This window comes from Psammomys obesus, unplaced genomic scaffold, assembly GCF_907164565.1.
Source record: "Psammomys obesus unplaced genomic scaffold, mPsaObe1.curated_primary_1811, whole genome shotgun sequence".
Classification (NCBI taxonomy): domain Eukaryota; kingdom Metazoa; phylum Chordata; class Mammalia; order Rodentia; family Muridae; genus Psammomys; species Psammomys obesus.
In genome coordinates, this window is record NW_026595981.1 from 18,959,030 (window position 1) to 18,976,494 (window position 17,465).

The window sequence follows — 17,465 nt, forward strand, 5'->3', positions numbered from 1 at the left end:
CAGTGGGGCACCTAGCTTTCTGCAGCTAGCCCCCAAGGGGCCCCACGCTGCCCTGCCCCTCTCCAGTCTCCTCCACCTTACACACCTTTCCCGAGATGGTGAGAGGATAGCCTTCAACAAACACGATGTAGCGGGGGATCTTAAAGTGGGCGATCTACAAAGCAGAGAGGGAAAGGGTGAGGCTGGGCACTCCCCTGGCTGGGGAGTTGCGTCCATCAGGGCAGCACCCCCCCACCCCCACCCAGGATGACTGGCAGGGAGAGGAGGCAGGTGAGTGAGTGAGGGTGACTGGGGCTCCCACCTTCCCTTTGCAGAAAGCTTTGATCTCCTCCTCTGTGGTGGTCTCCCCGCTCTTCAGCCGGATGCAAGCACAGATCTCCTCCCCCATCCGCTCATCCTTCACCCCCACCACCTGTCCAAGGACAAACACCACACATCAAACCCCAGGCTGGCTAGTTTCTCATGCCAGCTTGACACAGGCTAGAGTCATTTGGAAAGAGAGAGAAAGGGAGAAAATGCCCCCCTCCCACCAGGGGGTAGGCTGCATTTTCTTGATTGATGATTGGCAGCTCATTTCGGGTGGTGCCACTGCTGGGTGGTCCTGGGTGTTAGGAAAAAAAAAAAAAAAAAAAAAAAAAAAGCACGCTGAGGGCTGGAGAGATGGCTCAGAGGTTAAGAGCACTTGGCTGCTCTTCCAGAGATCCTGAGTTCACTTCCCAGCAACCACATCGCACCTCACAACCATCTATGATGAGATCTGGTGCCCTCTTCTGTTGTGAAGGTGTACATGCAGGCAGAACGTATTACACATAATAAATAAATCTTTAAAGCCATGGCAAGCAAGCCAGTGGGCAGCACTCCTTCAGTTCCTGCTTCCAGGTTCTGGCTTTGAATTCCAGCCCCACCTTCCCTCTGATGATGGATTGTGATATGGAAGCATAAGATGAAATAAACCCTTTCCTCCCCAAGTTGCTTTTGGTCATGGTGTTTCATCACAGCAGTAGAAAGCGGAGGCAGACAGACCCCTTGCTATCCATCGGCTACTCCCCGGGCCTCGCTGGTGCACAGTGCCTCACCTGCGCCTCCTGCACCTGCGGGTGTTTGTGGAAGAAGTCCTCCAGCTCTGCAGGGTAGATGTTCTCACCTCCCCGGATGATCATGTCCTTAGACCGGCCTACAATCTTGCAGAAGCCCTGCTCATCCATCGTGGCGATGTCTCTGTAACAAGAAGCCCAGGAGTGAACTCTCATTGCTGCCTCATTGGGCTAAGCCTACCAACTCATGTGTTCACTCAGTCGCAAAACATTTATTGAGTTTCTACTATGTGTCCCTCACTACTCTAGACTCTAGGAGTCCCAGCAGGAACAAAAACAAAAACAAAACTACCGCCTCTGGACCCACAGGCTCATCTGGAAGAAGGAGGAAAAAAAGAATCAGCACCACACCTATCACATTCTGTCTTCCTATTTATAGATCATTTTGCTCTTATGGCTGGCTTCTTTTTTAATCATTTAGGTCTCAGATCAAAGGTTTCCAAAGGCCTTCTGTGACCCTGGTCTAGGAAAACCCTTTCTGAAACACCACAGCCACTTCCTCTTCCTCTCCTGTGACCCCATTTGATTTGTTGTTTTTTTGTTGTTTTTTTTTTTTTAATGTGTGAAATTATCTGTCTCCTTCAACTAGACACACGGGAAGGAGAAGCAGGCCCCTTCTCATCCTGTTTCCCACTGGCCCATCGGGTTGAGAACAGCACCGAGACTTAGCGGGTGTGTGCCAAGAATGTGCAGGTCTAATAAATGACAAGCATGGGTTGGGGATTTAGCTCCGTGGTAGAGCACTTCCCTGGGAAGCCAAAGGCCCTGGGTCCAGTCCTCAGATCTGGGGTGGGGTGGGGGGTGGGGTGGAAAAAAGAAAGAAAGGAAATCCAGGGACTGGAGAGACGGCTCAGCGGTTAAGATTGCTGCCTTGGTCGAGGTCCCGATGTCTGATTAATAAAGGACGCACAGAAAATGGGCTCAGATTCTGGGGTTTGCCAGTGTAGTGTGCTGTCCTGGTGTCTTATCTCTGTGAGAACTAGGCTCACCCCCCCCCCCCCCCCCAGCACACATTTTGACTTTAGACACATGGTTGTTGCTGCTGCTGCTTGTTTTGGGACAGGATCTCACGAGCGTGACCTTGAACTTTGCATGCTCTTGCTTCCACCCAAGCACTAGGATTACAGACATATGTACAACCATGCCCAGGGCTGTGTGACACGAGGGTTAGAACCCAGGGCTAAGTGCGCACTAGACAAGCAGCATTCCACCTGCTGAACTGCATCCTACAATCCATTTTTTTTTTTTTTTAATCCATTATTGGACACAAGGTCTCTCGTGGCTCAGGTTGGCTTTCAACTCACTATGTAGCGAAAGACGTGCTTGAACCCCTGGTCCTACTACTCCTTCTCTACCAAGTGCTGGGGTTTCAGGCACGTGCGCCATGCCAGTCCATGTGGTGCTGAGGACTGACCCCAGTCCTTCATGTAATGCTAGAAATTAAGGTACGTCTCAGCAAGCCTCGGAGATGGTTTCCCCCCTCCACATCCCCACAGCACTGGGGATGGAGCCTGTGGTTTCACACAGGGCATCCAAGAGCTCAGCTACCAAGCCACACCCCCCCAGGTGTCTAGGACAAGAGGGATCCAGTTAACCCCCGTGACCTTCCTCTTCCGTGTGCTGCTTTCGTTTTCCCAGCTCTGCCCCACTCGGCAGCCACAGCGTCCGCATCGTCTCGCCGTCTCACCCTGTCCGATACCACCTGTCTTGTCCAACCGTCTCGAAGGTCTTCTGAGGCTCGCCCCAGTAGCCCTGCATGACGCAGTACCCTCGGATGTACAGCTCCCCGGGCGTGTTCAGCTTCGTCAGCTCCCCTGTCTCCATGTTCACGATCTGGGCCTGGGACAGGTCAGTGTCCAGCGTGAGCCTCCCATTCTCTTGCTTCGGGATGGTGGGGGTTGGGGGGGGGAGCTTTGCTTTCTCTCCCCCTCCCCCTTCCCAGAAAGGAAGCTGCTGGCTCTACTCATCCCAGTCCAGGGAAAGGAAAGAGAGGCTAGAACAGATCCATAGCCATGCAGGGACCCACACTGGGCTTGAACCATGGGGAGGGTGTGTGTGTGTGTGTGTGTGTGTGTGTGTGTGTGTGTGTGTGTATGCTGGGCAGGCGGGGGGGGGGTGGAAGGGGAAAGATGCTTCAACCCTTTTAAATTCCTGCTCCAGCTGTATTTTTACCCAGAGTACTGAAAACGGCTCAGTGGTAAGCAGCCTTGAAGAAGGCCTGAAGAGTGCCATGCCAGCTGCTGAATTATAAACCATGTAGAAGGGAAGGCCATTGTCTCCCTTCTTTCCCACAAGGCAGCAAAGGACCTAAGATGACGGCAGTGCCACGTGATTGGGAGAGGGAGAACCCAGAGTCTTAGCGGACAAATAGCCACAGCCAATGTGCCAAGGGAAGGTGGGTCCGGGTGCTTCCATGTCTGCACTTGGGGAATGGGGAGAAGGATGTCTCCCTGACAAGCCTCAGGGTGCACCCCCGAGAGGGTGACAGAGAGTCAAGGGGATCGAATGTGTGGGCCTCCTCCAAGTTACCCCAGAGAGGCACAGAAGCTCAGTGATATCTAAATAAGGCCACATGGTTGGAGCCAGAGAGGAGTCACAGCTAGGAGTCTCAGACTGGGAAGTGTTCTGGGGCCTTTGAAGCACAAGGGACCTTCAAGGGGCAGACAGCTTGGGGAAAGAAGAGTTCACACTCACACAAAAGAACAGTGAGAGGCAGGCGCCTGGGGGAAGAAAGCTGCAGAAAGAAAATAAAAAAATAAAAAAAGAACAACTCTGTGTTCTGGCTCCTTTTTGAGACTGGCCTAGCTGCCCCAAGACAGACAGTGGGCTTGGCAAAAACACACCTCAGACAGGAAGGGTGGCTGAGGAGAGGTTCGGCTGGCGGCTGCTCAGGGCTGCTGTCCCAGCTCTTCCCCTTCCCTGCTTCAGCCCACAGAGCAGGGCCAGGTCCAGCAAGCCCCCACGGCCGAGGCCCTCCTCCTTATTTGAGTGAGCCCTTTGGATGTCTGATGGAAAAGCCCTAACTGTCCTCAAGGGGCGCGGGGGGGGGGGGAGCTCCAAGGGCATCCGTCAGGGGCTCACCTCCGTGTGAGGCATAATTCTGCCCACACTTTGAGCCTTCTGCTCCAGGGTGTCCTCTGGGAAGTTCATGAAGGTCACGGGACTGTTCTCTGTGGTTCCGTAAACAACCTAGGGGGGCCAAAAAGACTGCTTGGAGAGGGAACTGAGTGACAAGAGAGCTGGCGTGACCTACCCTAGGCAGCTGAATGGTGAGCACTGAGGTGAGGGGAGAAGAGCCAGAGGTCAGGAGCCAGAAGTGCAGATCTGTGCAGGGCCCCTGGTCTCAAACAAAATAAGAAGCCAGTCTCTCATGGCCAAGGTTCTGTCACTCCCCTGTGGTGCCTGTGGCTTCTGGCACCACCAACACCCATACTTCTTTTCTCCCATCCCCAGGTTGCTTTAGTCCTTCCTTCTTGATTTCAGGCCACAACATCCTCTGTCCCTCTCTACCAAGCCAGAGGCCCCCATAAACTTGATGAGAAAGCCAGCCGGCCTCGCTCGATCTAGCGCGAGTGGTACAGACACACAGACATAACTCCCGCCCTCCTCCCCAACCTGGGACAAATGCCTAGTCTCTGGAGACTTTTTCTTGTGCATTTATTTTCATCAAAACAAAAAACACAGCCAGAGCAGGAGTTTAAAAGCTCCCGCGGTTAGAACGTCCTGTGCAACAGAACTAGCAGCCAGCCTAAATACCAACGGAGAATGTTCTAGGCCAAGAATGACCCCCACACACCCCATTCTAGAGGCAAGGAGTGAGAGGGGCTTGGGGAAGGGTAGGCCTGGAGACCAAACCCCACAACTATTTATTGGGTGTCATGAGAAGGCCTAGATACCTTGTACCCTAATCGGGGCCTCTGTTGGTGGCCTCCACTCCCGCCACACCATCAGGTGGTGTGGTTCTGGCAGAGCTGGGCTACATGGTTCCTCTACCCACCTCCCAAAACCAGACAGCATCCCTTGCCAGGCAAACCAGAGCTCACCCTGGGCCAAAGCCGTAACCTGCCTGCTCGCCCTCCCTTTTCCACAGGGCTCCAGACGCTGCGGCTGGCGACTGAACGGGAAGCCTGGTCCACCGGGGTGGGGCTGCCCACAGCCTAGCATCTGGCCGCCTAAGTAGCCAGGTTGGTTCCCTCTAGCCAGCACTCCACCGCCCACCAGCTCACACAGTCCTGAGGTCATTGCCCAGGTCTGGCCTCTGCCAAGTACACATTGGCGCCACCAGGCCGCCACTCTGAGACCCCTCCCCCCCCAGGGGTGGGTCCTAACCACCGGCGAAGGGAGGATCCGGAGATGGGATGTTTGGGGGAGATTAAGGAGGATGTGCGAAGAAGCTTGTTCAGCGGGGCCTGCGGTCTCCAGGTGTGGTGCCGGTTCACGACCCCCCCACACCAGTCCCCACTTTTCTGTTTAGCTTTCGGCCCTACAGAAGGGAACGAGGGTGCAAAGGAAAGAGTAAGAAGCCCGGTGCCACTAGGCTCCGAGAGAAGGAGCAGAGGAGGGCGCACCGTTGTCAAGCAGCAGCATCAAACAGCTCCCCCATCTCCTGGCGGTGAACTGAGGAAGGTCTACCCAGAAGGCAGGGCCCGCCCGACCCACAAACGCTCTCACGCTCCGCTCCGCCTGCAGGACACAACAGCCCCATTAAAGCGCACCGCTGGCTGGCCGACTGCGGAGAGGCGCATCCGGCCGTCGGGCCCCACTTCCTCCCTCCGGGGTGACCTGTCTGCCAAGGGTGTATGGGGGAGGGGGACGTGGAGACTCGAAGCTGAGCAAATAAATAAGTTCTGGGAACGCCTCCCTCTGCCCAGTGGAAATTCAGAGGCCCTCAACACACCTATTACCACCCTCCCTCGGGGTGGGGGTCCAGGTACAGGAGGGGAGGGAGAGGTGCAGCATAGCGTTTGCAAGCAAGAAGCAAGAAGCAAGAAGCTGGGGCTCCGGGGAAGGGTCCCCAACCCTACATATGGTCGCCTGCTGTGGAAAGAGGCCCTAGGCATTGAGGACGGGGTGGGGGTGGGGGGGGGGGTGTATCTGGGCGGGAGGGGGTTAAATCAGTGGCTTGGATGTTCCACGTAGTAGCTAGCTCTGCTGCCAACTGCGGTCAGGGCTGCCCTATAAATGGGCCGAGAGACCCAAGAGTCCAGGACTTGTCGCTGCCTTAGCCCCCCAGCCCCGGCTCCAGGCATCCTGACCATGGCCCGCATGCTCTTATTCAGTCTGGGCCTCCTCGCCATGCTCCCTCAGGCGCTGGCCGCCTGCCCCCAAAACTGCCACTGCCACGGGGACCTGCAGCATGTCATCTGCGACAAGGTGGGGCTGCAGAAGATCCCCAAGGTGTCAGAGTCGACCAAACTGCTCAACCTCCAGCGCAACAACTTCCCGGTGCTGGCCACCAACTCCTTCCGGACCATGCCGAACCTGGTCTCGCTGCACCTGCAGCACTGTGGCATCCGAGAGGTGGCCGCTGGCGCCTTCCGGGGCCTGAAGCAGCTCATCTACCTGTACCTGTCCCACAACGACATCCGGGTGCTTCGAGCCGGAGCCTTCGACGACCTGACTGAACTCACTTACCTCTATCTAGACCACAACAAGGTGTCGGAGCTGCCTCGGGGGCTGCTCTCCCCTCTGGTCAACCTCTTCATCTTACAGCTCAACAACAACAAAATCCGAGAGCTGCGTGCCGGAGCCTTCCAGGGTGCCAAGGACCTGCGCTGGCTCTACCTGTCAGAAAACGCCCTCAGTTCCCTGCAGTCTGGTTCCCTGGATGATGTCGAGAACCTCGCCAAGTTCCACCTGGACAAGAACCAGCTGTCTAGCTACCCCTTGGCTGCCCTGAGCAAACTTCGGGTGGTGGAGGAGCTGAAGCTGTCCCACAACCCTCTGAAGAGCATCCCAGACAATGCCTTCCAGTCCTTCGGCAGATACCTGGAGACCCTCTGGCTGGACAACACCAACCTGGAGAAGGTGAGTGCCTTGGTGCTCTAGCACCACACTGGGGCAGCGTTCGTTCCCTCTTTCTGGGCTCCTGGCCCCTCAGATTATCACCAAAGCAAGGAGCCTTGCCACCTCTCTCTCAGGCTTTGACACGCCCCCCCTTCCCCATCCCTCTCTCTCCCTCACCTGGTCATGATTCTTCTCAGCCAGTGCTCCCTGGGGACTCCTCCTTGTAAGAGATGGGGCTGTTCTGGTCCCACAGATGTCCTCTGGGGGAGGCATCTGCCCCAAAGCCCACCGTGAACAGCTCTTCCTGTTGGGCTTTCTACCCCTCTTCTGCCGTTTTCCCCGCCTCCAGTGAGCCTACCATCCCATAAAGGAAGGTTTGTCCACTGAGGCGCCTTCCAGAGAAGCTGAGAGGACACAAAGAGACCCTGTTCCCTGTGGGGGCCGGCCTGTGGTGCTAAGGTAAAATGAGGGGCTGGAGGATGAGCAGGGCAGCAAAGACCTTACGGAGACCCTGATGAATGCCCCATCCCCTCCGTGGGCCAAAAACACACTCAATTTTATTGCCGTCTCAGGTCCATTTCAACTGAGTCAGGAGGGAAACCAAGGCACAGAGACCAAAGGCTTCACCAAGGTGCAGGCTTAATGCTCATGGGACCCATGAACAAACACATGTGATCCTTGGCACAAGCCCCCAAGTGTCTCCTCACAGAGCAGACTGACTGTCTCACTGTCCCCCAGACAGCGTGTTGACTTTTGCCTTCTCCGGTCACCAACCCCCTGGACCCTTCTCGGTCCTTCCTCCCCCCGGAATGTTCAGTCTAGCCAGGTGGGGCTGTATCAGAGCAGAATCCCTTTCTTGGAACTAGAAGTCACCTTCCTACACAGTGTCAGCCAGGGGGTTTGAGCAGAGACCAGAACAAGAGAGAGGGCAGTTTTGTTTCTAGAGAACGCCACATCCCAAGCCGGGCTGCCCTGTGAGAGAGGTCACAGGGCAGAAGCTAACATGGGCAGAGGCCAACCTCTGTCTGGGTAGACGGAGCCTTCTGGGTGAGTCTTCTTTGGCCTGGTCTCACCCCAGCTCATGATAGACCACCCTAATGCTAGGATGGTGAGCAGTAGAACAGCACACAGGGGCCAGCTGGGGATGGAGAGGCCAAAGAACTGTGGTACCGGGGCTGAGATGAGAGCACCAACACAACATTTCCTCTGGAGCCATGAGTCCCAGCCAAAGTCCCCACCAAGGTGGCTCCACAGATAGCATTTGGCAGAGGCCCGGGCGGAGCAATGAGGACAGTACTGGGGGGAAATCCCAGAACCCTGGAGATGTGGGGAGCCTGGCCCACTGCCCATCCCACCAAACACTGACCAGGTTTACTGTGTGCCCATCTGGGCTCTCAGAGCCAAGCTCTGGCTGCTCCCCAGACCCAGTGTTTGTGCAGGGAGGGTGCTGCTTAGGAGGTGGGGGACAGGGTGTGGTCAGGCAGCTACTGTTTACTGGCAAGGTGACCCTGGCCAAGGGACTGGATTTCTTCCATTTTCCATCTACGTATTGGAAAGGACACCTTCCATCTCAAAAAAAAGGTGTTGTGGATGACATCACGCAGACAACTTGGTCATTCTGCTTGGAAAAATTGCAGCTCCTCAACAAACTGGCGCGCGTGTCCAGGGAAAGGCCCTGGTCCTCTGAGGAGAGAGCTAGGAGAGCCCGGAGACTGGACTCGACATGCTCACTTCTGCCTTCCTTACCTCCCAGTTCTCAGACGGTGCCTTCTCGGGCGTGACCACGCTGAAACACGTGCACCTGGAGAACAACCGCCTGAACCAGTTGCCCTCCTCCTTCCCCTTCGACAACCTGGAGACCCTCACGCTCACCAACAACCCGTGGAAATGCACCTGCCAGCTCCGTGGCCTTCGGCGGTGAGATTATTTCTCCACGTAATCCCCAGTTTCTCTGTGATGGTCCTTTAGGAGGACAGCCTGGATATATAGCCTAGCAGCTGCCTAGTAGATCCTGGACCGAGTGGCTTCATTTTCTCATTTGTCAAATGAAAATGACAGCTCCAGGGTTTTCTAGGGCACGGTCCCTTCCCCAAGCAGTCCCACCCAGCTTCCCCAAGCCCAGCAGCTCTGTCTCTGCAGGTGGTTGGAAGCCAAGCCTTCTCGACCGGATGCGACCTGCTCCTCCCCAGCCAAGACCAAGGGTCAGCGTATTCGTGACACAGACGCCCTCCGCAGCTGCAAATCCCCCACCAAGAGGTCCAAGAAAGCCGGCCGCCATTAAACAGGTAGGGGCCGGGCAGGGAGGCCACCACTGTCTGCCTTTGGAGATTCCAGCCAGGGTGCTGCTATCTCCACCCCTGGAGGGGCACTCAGATCCTCTGTCTTGTCCATCCTTCCCTCACTGCAGGTCCTGACCCAGCCAGTCCTGGTGACTGCTTTCTGCTGGAGAGACTACTGACTTTCCTCCTACCGTCCACAGCCCCTGCCAATGCGCAGAGCCGCCCCTACACACTGGCACACATCCTGGCAGGGGGCACTGGGCTCTCATTACCACCCCAGCTCCATCCAGCGGGGTCCTAGGGAGAACACGGAACACCTCCCCAACCACTGTACCTGGGTCCAGCCGCGGCTCCTCTCAGAGAAGCTCTTGCGGAACCCCCTTCCCCGTGTCCATCAGAGCCGAAATGCGGTGGCCACTGGGTGGCCACACTCCTGTTCCCACCTTCCTCAGTTCCCTCCTTCCCCTGCCATTTGGAAACGAACATCAGGCCCTTGTCCCACCCTTATTGCCAGAAAGGATTTCGGGCCCATGCCCCAACTCTGCCAGTCCCTGCCTGCCAGGGTGTGCTAACAGGATACCAGTGCTTGGCTGCACATCCTTCCGTGTCGCGTTTCTGCCCCAGATTTCTATAAACATGAATCTCCATGTGTATAACATTTACTACCCTCTCACCTATCCCTACCTTACCAGGTGTTAGTTGATAAGCTCACACGCACAGTTATGCCTCACCTCTGCTTCCTGGAGCAGAGTCTACACTGGAGGTTCGCCTTTGGGCTTCTGGTCTGGCTTGTCAGTCCCTACTCACTCCAGGCCTGGCCAGCGCCCTGCAGAGCTGTGGCTCTAACACCACTCACCACTAGCTCCTTCATGTTCATCTTGCTGATGATGGCTCGGATCAACTCCGGGGGTGCTGGGGACCCAGCAATCACACCTGGATCAGAAAGAGGGGCTGATGGGACTGATGGCAGGTGCTTGGGAGTCTGGGGCAGGAAGACTGCAGATTCAAAGTCTGACTGGGATACAGAGTGAGTCCCAGGCCAGTCTAGGTAGCTTAGTGAGATTCGGTCTCCAAAGCGGTAAATGGAGGGCAGGGGATACAGTTGTGTTATAGAACACTTGCCTGGCATGCAGGAGGCCCTGGTTCAATCCTCAACATCACAGAGACATAAAAGAGAAGCTAAAACATTTCCCCATTCTTTAGGCCTGGTGGACCCCTTTCACCTACTCATGTAAAGGGGGAGAGACCCCGAGCCTTGGCACAACACATAAAAGCTGAAGTTGGCCCAGCATTCAGAGACACTTGAGAATTGTCTCCCCTCCCACCCATGTTTCTACAGTGTCTTTCCTGCCTCCTCTATAAAAAAAACTGGCTTCACCAGGGCCAGGGAAGCTGTCCCTCCTTTGATGGTGCCTCACCTCCACGTATGGATGAGAAGTCATAACTGGAGAAGTCCGGCTGATTCAGAATATCCACAAACATCGTGGGTGTGCCATACAGGAGGGTGCCCCTGCACAAAGGAAGACCTCAAAATTAGGTTTAGAAGTGAGACAGAGCCCCCTACCCCATCCACCATGAACTCTCAGCAAGGACCAAAGTTGAGAACAGGAAGAGGCTCAAGGCAGGACCTCTAGCCCCTGCCACCCCCATCCCGGCTGTCCTGGTTGGTGGAAGGAAGCATCTCAGAGAAGAGGGGGTGGGTCCAGGAGGAAGGGTTTGGAGGGTCTCATCAGCCCACAGGTGGCTTGTCCACCAATGCCCACTTCTCTGTGCTGATGGCTTCCAGCGCTTTCTTGCCACTGAAGCTTGGAGAAGACAGGAGGAGGGTGGCACCGTGGACCATAGACACCATGGTGCCCCCCACGGAGCCCAGGCAGTGGTACAGGGGACTAGGCAGGACCAACCGCAACTCCTCTGCAGTCTGGAGATGGAGAGAGGAGGCTGTCACGGAGCCCGCTCTGCCGGCCAGCAGGGGGAGCCGCCGGCAAGCTGTCTCACCCCTTACCCTGCTGCCTGTATAAACCTCACCTGGGCCCATCCCAGCCTCACCTTCGTGGGCATCTTCAGACGCTGGCCTATCAGGGTGGAGTTGTTCACAATGTTGTGATGGGAAAGAGTGGCCCCCTTGGGTTTGCCAGTTGTCCCCTAAGAAGAGAAGCAAGTGACAGTTCGTCCTTTTCCTCTCCAGGTTTCCTTCTCATCTTCCTTGGTCACTGGTCAGAGGAGCTGGGGGCCCGGGTCAGAAGAGTAGAATATGGTTGTCCTAAATCCACTTCCTCCCTTTGTTTATGCACAGTGTGCTGTGCAGGGCCAGATGTTAGGATCCAGAAATACAAAAGGGAACACACTTCTGTCTTTGTCCCGTTTACACATCCTATAAGGTGGCTCAGAGGACTCCACCACTAACCAGCTGCATGGATTTGGGAAAACTCCCTCTCTGGGCCTGATTCCCCTTGGTGAACTCTTTGAGCTCTGCCTCTCCAAGCTCGTGTGACTGTGAATCTCTCTGTGCTGGAAGCAACAGGATCCAGAAAGGGCATGTGACAAAAACAAACAAACAACAATCCAGTTGCTGAATTTTCTGAGGCAGAGAGAAGGCTGGAACCCTAATGTTTTCTCCCATCTCCCCATCCCAGTGAGGGGACACAGGGAGGACGCAGGTCTCATCAGGGCTTGGGACTGGAGACCGCTATCCTACCGAGGTAAACTGGATGTTGATGGGGTCGTAACAGGACAGGAATTGCTGATTGTACTGCATCTGGGCCAGATTCTGCTCCTGGCCACCGGCTGCCACCACATCATCCAGCAGCAGGGTCCCCGGCAGAGGGCTATCCACTGAGATGACTGTGGTCAGGTCTGGGAGCCTGGGAGACAGAAAAGATGGTGAGAAACGGCTAAAAGATGGCTTGGGGAAGACAGCAGCTCCACCTTGGGTAGGAGGAGACGTCACACGGCATTCCCCGAAACCAGGACATACCCACCTCTCACTCTTCAAGGCCCCTGGCTGGGCCTTTTCCAGCTCGGGACAGATCTGCTTCAGTATGTTGTAATACTGCTGGGTCTTGAATTGTTTAGGGAACACGATGGCTTTGCAGCCTACCTGTGAGAGAAGTACCCCTACCTGCGGTCAGCAGGAAGCCTCAGACTTAGGAGCCCTCACTAGCCAGTTGCTCTTTCTCACATACCTGAATAGCTATCCTGACACACCCAGGTAGCAACATACACACACAATGTACTCCCTCCAATGTTCCAATGTACTCCCATTGTACCCCACTAAAACACACACACACACACACACACACACACACCCTGGTCCTAAGACATACATATCACATCCCTAGACACATAATCATACACACACACACACACACACACACACACACACACACCCCAGTCATAAGACATACACACCACATCCCTAGATACATATAATCACACACACACACCAGTCCTAAGAGATACACACGACATATATAATGACACACTCACACACTACCCCAACACACACACTCCACCCCCAACATTTCTTCCCAACACTTACATCGGCTTTATGACTGACCCAGGCCCTCTCTGTGGAGCTAAGGCCTCCTTCCAACCCTACCAACACTGAGGCACGAGACACTCAGCATCCACTGGGCATGCCCTTTCTCACCCCATTAGCCTCTATAATACATCATCCAAAATGCCCTTCCCCGTCAGCAGCAAGCTGTACCTTCCTGAGGACATATTCCAGTTCTGAGGACTGATAGGCTGGGTTCACAGACACCTGGGGGAGCAGAGAGGGTGTGTTGGTACCCGGGACAGGTTCTCCGTGCTCCCACTGCTCCCCTCAGAAGGGGCAAGGCGGCACCCTACCCTCTGCCGGCGATCTTTGGTGAGCCTTAGGTGGAAGCATCACCAAGCCTGAAGCCAGATAGACACCGGTCTGGTTCTGTATCTGAGAGGCGCCCCTTGAATGACATCCCTCCGAGTACCCAGTTGTGCCAGGTAAACCCCTTCTCACCAGGATGATGCCTGCTTGGGCAGTGGCCAACTGGATGAGCACCCACGCGTAGGAGTTGGGTCCCCACATGCCCAGCCGGTCGCCCTTTCGGAGGCCGAGGCTCAGAAGACCGGAAGCAGTTTTGTCCACCTGGCACAAACAGAAGGGGAACAATGGGCTGAGGTGGGGGCAGGCAAGAGGGACCCTTGACTCCTGCTTTCTGTCTTAGCCTGGGGGTCACTAGGAACAAGGGGCTCGCCAGGCCTCGGTAGACTGGATGAAATGGACTTGAGCACAGCGAGGGTGGGGAGGGGACACAGTATACAAATGTTCCAGAACCACTGGGAGAGGAGGTCATTTCTGCCTCTGCCTCCTAATCAACAGTAGGGTCCTCAAGGGTTCCTGTCACACGGCCCCATGGGTATGCACCCATTTTTCAGCTCCACTCAACTACAGCAGCGAGGGCCCAGCAGTTGCTGTTTGAAGGTTTAAGGTCAGTACTTACCTCCTTCTTGAGCTGGGCGAAGCTCAGCCTGATGTTTTCATGGAGGATGACCAAAGCCTCTCTGTTGGGGAACCTCTGTGCTGTGGCCTCCAGGCACTCACCCACAGTTGTGTTGACAAGATGGGAGCTGGTGTGGCCCTGAATGTAGCTGAGGCCTCCGACAGGCAGGGGGTTGGTGCAACTCACCATCGCAGAACTGTGGAGAGAGGAGCCAGGGACTGGATGGGTGCCAGGCAGGGTCTCCCAGGCACCAACAGTCTGGCACACATAGCTAGCTAGCTAGCAGGCCAGCTGTTTACAATGTGTTGGTATATTGAGGACAGATACGTTGTTTTTCTCTCTCTCTCTTTTTAAACAAGGTCTAGTGTATCCCAGGCTGGCCTCAAATTCACTTCGATTTAGCTGAGGATGTCTTTGAACTTCTGCCTCCATTCCTGAGTGCTGGAATGGTAGGCGTGCACTACCACACCCAGTTTCATTCTCTCCAGATCTTATAAACTGTGCTCACGTGCACTCCTTCCCTAACCTCAAAGCCTAACCTCTGAGCAGCAGGATGGGGACCAGGCCATCCTCAGCTGGGGGCAAGGGGTCTTCTTCACCTTCCTGGAAATGATGAGGTGCCCAGGGGTACAGAGACAGACAGATCTCACTGCACCTGCACCCCAGGCCCTGCCTCTTGTGGTTCTTCCTGGGGAAACCAATGAAGCCCATGGTTGGACCCAGAAGTGGGATCCACGGCCTTGGATTTCTTGGCTTCTCAATGGGCCAGTTTGTCTGTCTCTTCTGGGTCAGACAGAATAGGCAGGGGGTTTAGGATAGTGGATAGTGGCAGCAGGAAACACTGCTGAAATCTCTGAGTAAGAGGCTGTGTGTAGGAAGGGAGTCCCACGTTCCACTGGATGCCCTCAGGCTCCCCCCTTCAGATGCTGTGGCAAAGCAGAGGCTACTGCCTCAGACTGCATGGTGATCTCAGGCACCACAGGGCAACAGGAGAAGAGGAGCTGGCGCCCCAGTAAGGAGGTCCTATGCCAGCCAAGACAGACTATCCCCGGAGAAGACACCCCATCTCCCTTCCATCACCCTCAGCAAACAGGTTTATTTGGAAACCTGGAAAACTGCTGAGAGGAGGCCAGCCCGAGCTACATGTGAGTACCGGGCCAGCTCCAGCCGCTATGTAACAAGACCTTGAAGTACAGGTGAGAATTGTGATCACCGATTCTCAAGGTAAAGAGGCTGTTACGACAAGGGTCAGAAAGGATGAGGAACAGCAAAGTTGGAAATGGAAACCAGCGCAACTGTTGCAAGTTACAGTTGGGCCTGCCGTGCCTGCCTTTTCTCTTTGTATTCATCCCAAGTCCGATCATCAGAGAGTATCTAACTTGCCGTGTTATTTTTTCCACACTTCTATCAGGTGACACGGGGGGTGGGGGCAGTGTTAAGGGGAGAGCAGCTTCTCCAAAGAGTTAAAGAGTTCTAGAAACTCGGCTTGGCAGTTAAAAGCACCTGGCTACTCTTTCAGAAGTCTTGGGGTTCAGTTCCCAGCTCCCACAAGGCAGCTCACAAACTGTATCTCCGGTTCCAGGGGATCAGACGCCCTCTTCTGGCTGCCACAGGCATTGCACGAAAGGGGTACATGGATGAACATTCAGGCAAACAAAACAAAGCAAAACAAAACCCCACTCATCTAAAACATAAAAAGCAAAAACATAAAATCATAAATAAATAAAATGTTTTGAAAAAGTTCTAGAAACCCATACCAGTATAATTTGCTCGTAAACGGGGGAACCACCCTAGTCATTCAGTCATTTCAAGGCCTGAGTTATTGTACCTCTCTGCACACACCCTGAACACCTGGCCCCAAAGGGCAGATGCTTCTTTCTTTTTATCTTCTTAAAAAGAACCGGGAAACTTTTACTAGAAATCCGTGTTCCTTAGTGCAGCGTGAGAAGCTGACAGAGTTGGAGGAGGAGGGCCCATCGGTCTCCAAATAACCGAAGAGAGTAACTACGCAGCTTCAATCGGGGATCGCAAAACCCAACTCCGTGGCCAGGCAGGACTGAAGCCAAGTAGGTGCTGCAGGAGGACAAGGGAGAAGGCACAGCCTCACCTAAAGGTGCCCTTAGAATTAGCCTTCGGGAATTCAAGCCCAGATCTGTTTTCATTAAGAGAAGCAGAGAACAAGGAAGTTAAAGAAAAAAATCCTCTTGACTTCTCTATACTGGCAAACTCACGTGTTCATACTTCATGCACAGCCCAAGTGTCTGGAATGTAGGAAATGCCCCAGCAAAGAACTAGCCGAACCTGAGCCTAGGGCTGCAGCTTAGTAGAAAACCATTTGCCTGACCTAGGTGAGGGCCTGGGTTCGATTCTCAGCACTGGGGGGCAGGGGGAGTGAGCAGGATCTGAACACTTATCTTTCCAACAGGCGTATAACATGAAAATTAAAACTGCTATCCTCTCCGAGGGGGTGGAGAAACCACTCGCTCAGGAAACTGCTTACTGCACAACCATGAAGAAAGAGCCCAGTTTGATCCTTAAAACCTATGTAAAAGGCGGGACGAGCCAGGAGGTGGTGGCGGTCGCCCTTAATCCCAACGCTCAGGAGGCAGAGGCAGGCGGCTGGCTCTCTGTGAGTTCTAGGCCAGCCCGGTCTACTGAGTGAGTTCCAGGACAGCCAGGGCTACACAGAGAAATCCTGTCTCAAAACAAACAAACAAAAAACAAAAAACTGGGTGAGTTGGTACACACTTGTAACCCTAGCCCAGTGGAGGCGGAGATGGGGATTCCAGGCTCAGTACCAGCCAGAGAGGAGCAGGCCACTGAAAGGCTCTGTCTATAAAGCCAAAGGAGACAGAGCTGGGGGGGGGGGGGGATACTTGAGGTGGTCTGGCGTACACACACCCGCAGCACGAACTTGTGCACCTACGTGAGTACGAACACAATCAGTGTGAGGTACCAACTCATTTTTATTGGGAAGGCACAAGGTAAAAAAAAACAAGACAAAGCCTGAGTCGGTGACCCTAAGTGTCATGGGAACGTGTAGAAACCGGAATCCTCGTCCATTACCGGTCAGAGTGGAAAGAGAACGCCGCTGTGGAAAACTGGGCGCGGTTCTCCCGAAAGTGAAACACAGGCTCACCGTGTCACCTCACAACCCCCCCCCCCCCCAAAGAAAAACTCAACACACGTGTTCAAAATGCTCGGTTCCACTGGTAGGAATATACAACTCCTAAAAAACAAGCGCTCAAACTGCTCCGTCAAAAAGACAGGAGGTTGGGATTTCAAAGCAGCTTTGGATGGCTTCCTTGCCATGCAAGAACGGGGACCTGGATTTGGGTCCTTGGTACCCACGTGAGAAGCTGGGACTGTGGCACATGCCTGTAAATTCGGCACTCGGGAAGAGGAGTCGGGCAGGTTAGCCAAATCTACGAGCTCTAGATTCGGAGAGAGACCCTGCCTCAGAAACAGGAGATGGCTCCGAGGGTGAAGGCACTCGCTGCCAAGCCCTATGACCTGAGTTGGAAGGAGAGATGACTCCCATAAACTCTGTACACACACACACACACACACACACACACACACACACACACACACACACA

General features: G+C 54.7%; 2 protein-coding genes across 2 annotated transcripts in view; one reads left to right on the top strand and one right to left on the bottom strand.

The window, feature by feature from the left end:
• Positions 1-17,465, bottom strand: part of Acsf2 (acyl-CoA synthetase family member 2) — a 41,586-nt gene that overhangs the window by 1,172 nt on the left and 22,949 nt on the right. The window contains exons 2-15 of the mRNA XM_055619958.1: positions 13,867-14,062; positions 13,383-13,511; positions 13,092-13,145; positions 12,361-12,479; positions 12,078-12,243; positions 11,429-11,524; positions 11,143-11,300; positions 10,798-10,889; positions 10,236-10,312; positions 4,176-4,283; positions 2,782-2,933; positions 1,077-1,218; positions 302-412; positions 86-154 (exon numbers count right to left, since the gene is read on the bottom strand). Of these exons, the coding sequence (XP_055475933.1) occupies positions 86-154; positions 302-412; positions 1,077-1,218; positions 2,782-2,933; positions 4,176-4,283; positions 10,236-10,312; positions 10,798-10,889; positions 11,143-11,300; positions 11,429-11,524; positions 12,078-12,243; positions 12,361-12,479; positions 13,092-13,145; positions 13,383-13,511; positions 13,867-14,062 (1,669 nt within the window). The remainder of the gene's footprint in view (positions 1-85; positions 155-301; positions 413-1,076; positions 1,219-2,781; positions 2,934-4,175; positions 4,284-10,235; positions 10,313-10,797; positions 10,890-11,142; positions 11,301-11,428; positions 11,525-12,077; positions 12,244-12,360; positions 12,480-13,091; positions 13,146-13,382; positions 13,512-13,866; positions 14,063-17,465) is intronic.
• Positions 6,284-9,927, top strand: Chad (chondroadherin). The gene is made up of 4 exons (XM_055619959.1): positions 6,284-7,121; positions 8,854-9,017; positions 9,240-9,385; positions 9,508-9,927. The coding sequence occupies exons 1-3, from the start codon at positions 6,351-6,353 to the stop codon at positions 9,379-9,381; spliced, it is 1,077 nt and encodes a 358-aa protein (XP_055475934.1). The 5' UTR covers positions 6,284-6,350; the 3' UTR covers positions 9,382-9,385; positions 9,508-9,927.